The sequence below is a fragment of the Belonocnema kinseyi genome, chromosome 8, assembly GCF_010883055.1.
Source record: "Belonocnema kinseyi isolate 2016_QV_RU_SX_M_011 chromosome 8, B_treatae_v1, whole genome shotgun sequence".
Taxonomy (NCBI): domain Eukaryota; kingdom Metazoa; phylum Arthropoda; class Insecta; order Hymenoptera; family Cynipidae; genus Belonocnema; species Belonocnema kinseyi.
Genome location: NC_046664.1, coordinates 112,403,028 through 112,404,773, shown reverse-complemented (window position 1 = coordinate 112,404,773; position 1,746 = coordinate 112,403,028). Strand labels below are relative to the sequence as shown.

The following is a 1,746-nucleotide window of genomic DNA, read 5'->3' as shown; positions in this document are numbered from 1 at the left end:
GATTAATTTTTAATCAATCATATAATAGTTACATTTTCAGATAAAGATAAATAATTTTTTAAAGAAAAAATTAATTTTAAACAAAGTTGTTAAATATTCGACCAATCAGATGAATTTTCGACCAAGAAAATTGATAATCTACAAAAAAAGACAAATCTTAGACAAAATACATGAATTTTTAAAGAAATTATTTAATTTTAAAGTAAAAAAGACGAATTATCTACAAAAAATTGAAATTTTTAAGCGAAAAATATGAGTTTTCAATGAAAGAGTTAAACTTTCAACCAAAGAGTTAAATTTTCAATCATAGTTAAAAAGTTTGTTAAAAAAAACGTATTGTTTTTGACAAAGTAGTTCAACTCTTAGTGAAATAATCGACTTTCAAACCCAAGAAGATGTACAGTTGATATTTTAACCAAACAATTGCATTTTTGACCAAAAATGATAAAATTTTCAACCAAAAGGATTAAATTTCTACTAAATAAGGTCAATTTCCAACAAAATACATGAACTTTCAACGAAATTATTTAATTTTAAAAACAAAAAGAGTATTTCCACCCAAAACTTATAATTTTAATTTTTAACAATATATTTGCATTTACAACAGAACGAATTTATAACGAAAACATATTTATAGTTCATAATTTAACCGAAAAATATAATTTTTAATCAAAAAGTATAAATTTTCCATAAAACAATTTAATTTCTACAAAGAAAGACGAACCTTCAAAAAAAAAAATAGAGTATTATAATATAACATAATTATAATATTATCATAATTAATATACGTATATATTTTTATATATATAATAGTATTAATATTTATATTATTTATATTTTATACATGAAATAACATAACCTCAAAATATACACATATCAAGAGGCGCGCGATCTATTCAAATCATGAGAAGCGTCAGCATCGAAATCTGGAAATATTAAAATCCCAATCTCCTGAATTTATTTCAAAACAGTTAGCTGTCAGCAGATAGATATATAAATAGAATCGACGAAGTGCTCCGATCGGCAATCATGCATCTTCGAGTTTTCAAATTCAGAAGAGGAGTAATGGGTTGCGCGCGCAACTCAGTCATTTACAGCGTCTCCTACTATATTCACACGGACATAGCCCTGTCATAGCATTGGACCGCATCTCGTTTCAGATCTGGGATCACTGATTGGACCACGTCTCGTTTCAGATCTGGGATCACTGATGACACATACCTAATCTTTTTATTCTTTACAGTTCTTTCATTGCCTTCCATTTTGCGCAGTGAATATTGTGCAAAATCGGTTTGTGTGTCTATTTAAAGGGTTACAAACCTACAAAATGGAAAATAGAATTGTCTTTTTTTTGTTGTGTTGCGTTGCATACCCAGTTATGGCAAAAAATATAGTGCTAATCCTTGTTGACGATCTGGATATTGAATTGGATGGAATGGTAAGTGGAAACTGCAAATTGACATATAATTTTTTACTTCGTTTTATGTTTATTAAGATGAAAAACTTAAATTCACCTAATTTAGGGTGAAACCACCCCTCCAAGTATTTTGCTGAAAACAAAAAAAATGCATAATTGAAATTATGTTTTTTTATTGCACAATTCAACTCCGATAACTTGCCATCCGACAAGTTCACACTCCCAAAGATATTATAAACGTAGATGCGGTCTCTGTTCAACGAGTGAACGAAAAGACGAAATTTCCTTCTCTGCACGCAGCTTGTAAAAGAAAGGGAAATGCTGGCTCA

General features: G+C 28.5%; 1 protein-coding gene across 3 annotated transcripts in view; it reads left to right on the top strand.

The window, feature by feature from the left end:
* The first annotated feature begins 1,198 nt into the window (after window positions 1-1,198).
* LOC117178248 (N-acetylglucosamine-6-sulfatase-like) overlaps window positions 1,199-1,746 on the top strand; it is an 88,603-nt gene continuing 88,055 nt past the window's right edge. For 2 of the 3 annotated variants that reach the window (XM_033369588.1, XM_033369586.1), the window contains exon 1: window positions 1,201-1,438. In XM_033369588.1, the coding sequence (XP_033225479.1) occupies window positions 1,328-1,438 (111 nt within the window). In that variant the 5' untranslated portion in view covers window positions 1,201-1,327. Of the gene's footprint in view, window positions 1,439-1,746 lie in introns of all 3 variants that reach the window. The other variant, XM_033369589.1, reaches the window with a different exon arrangement.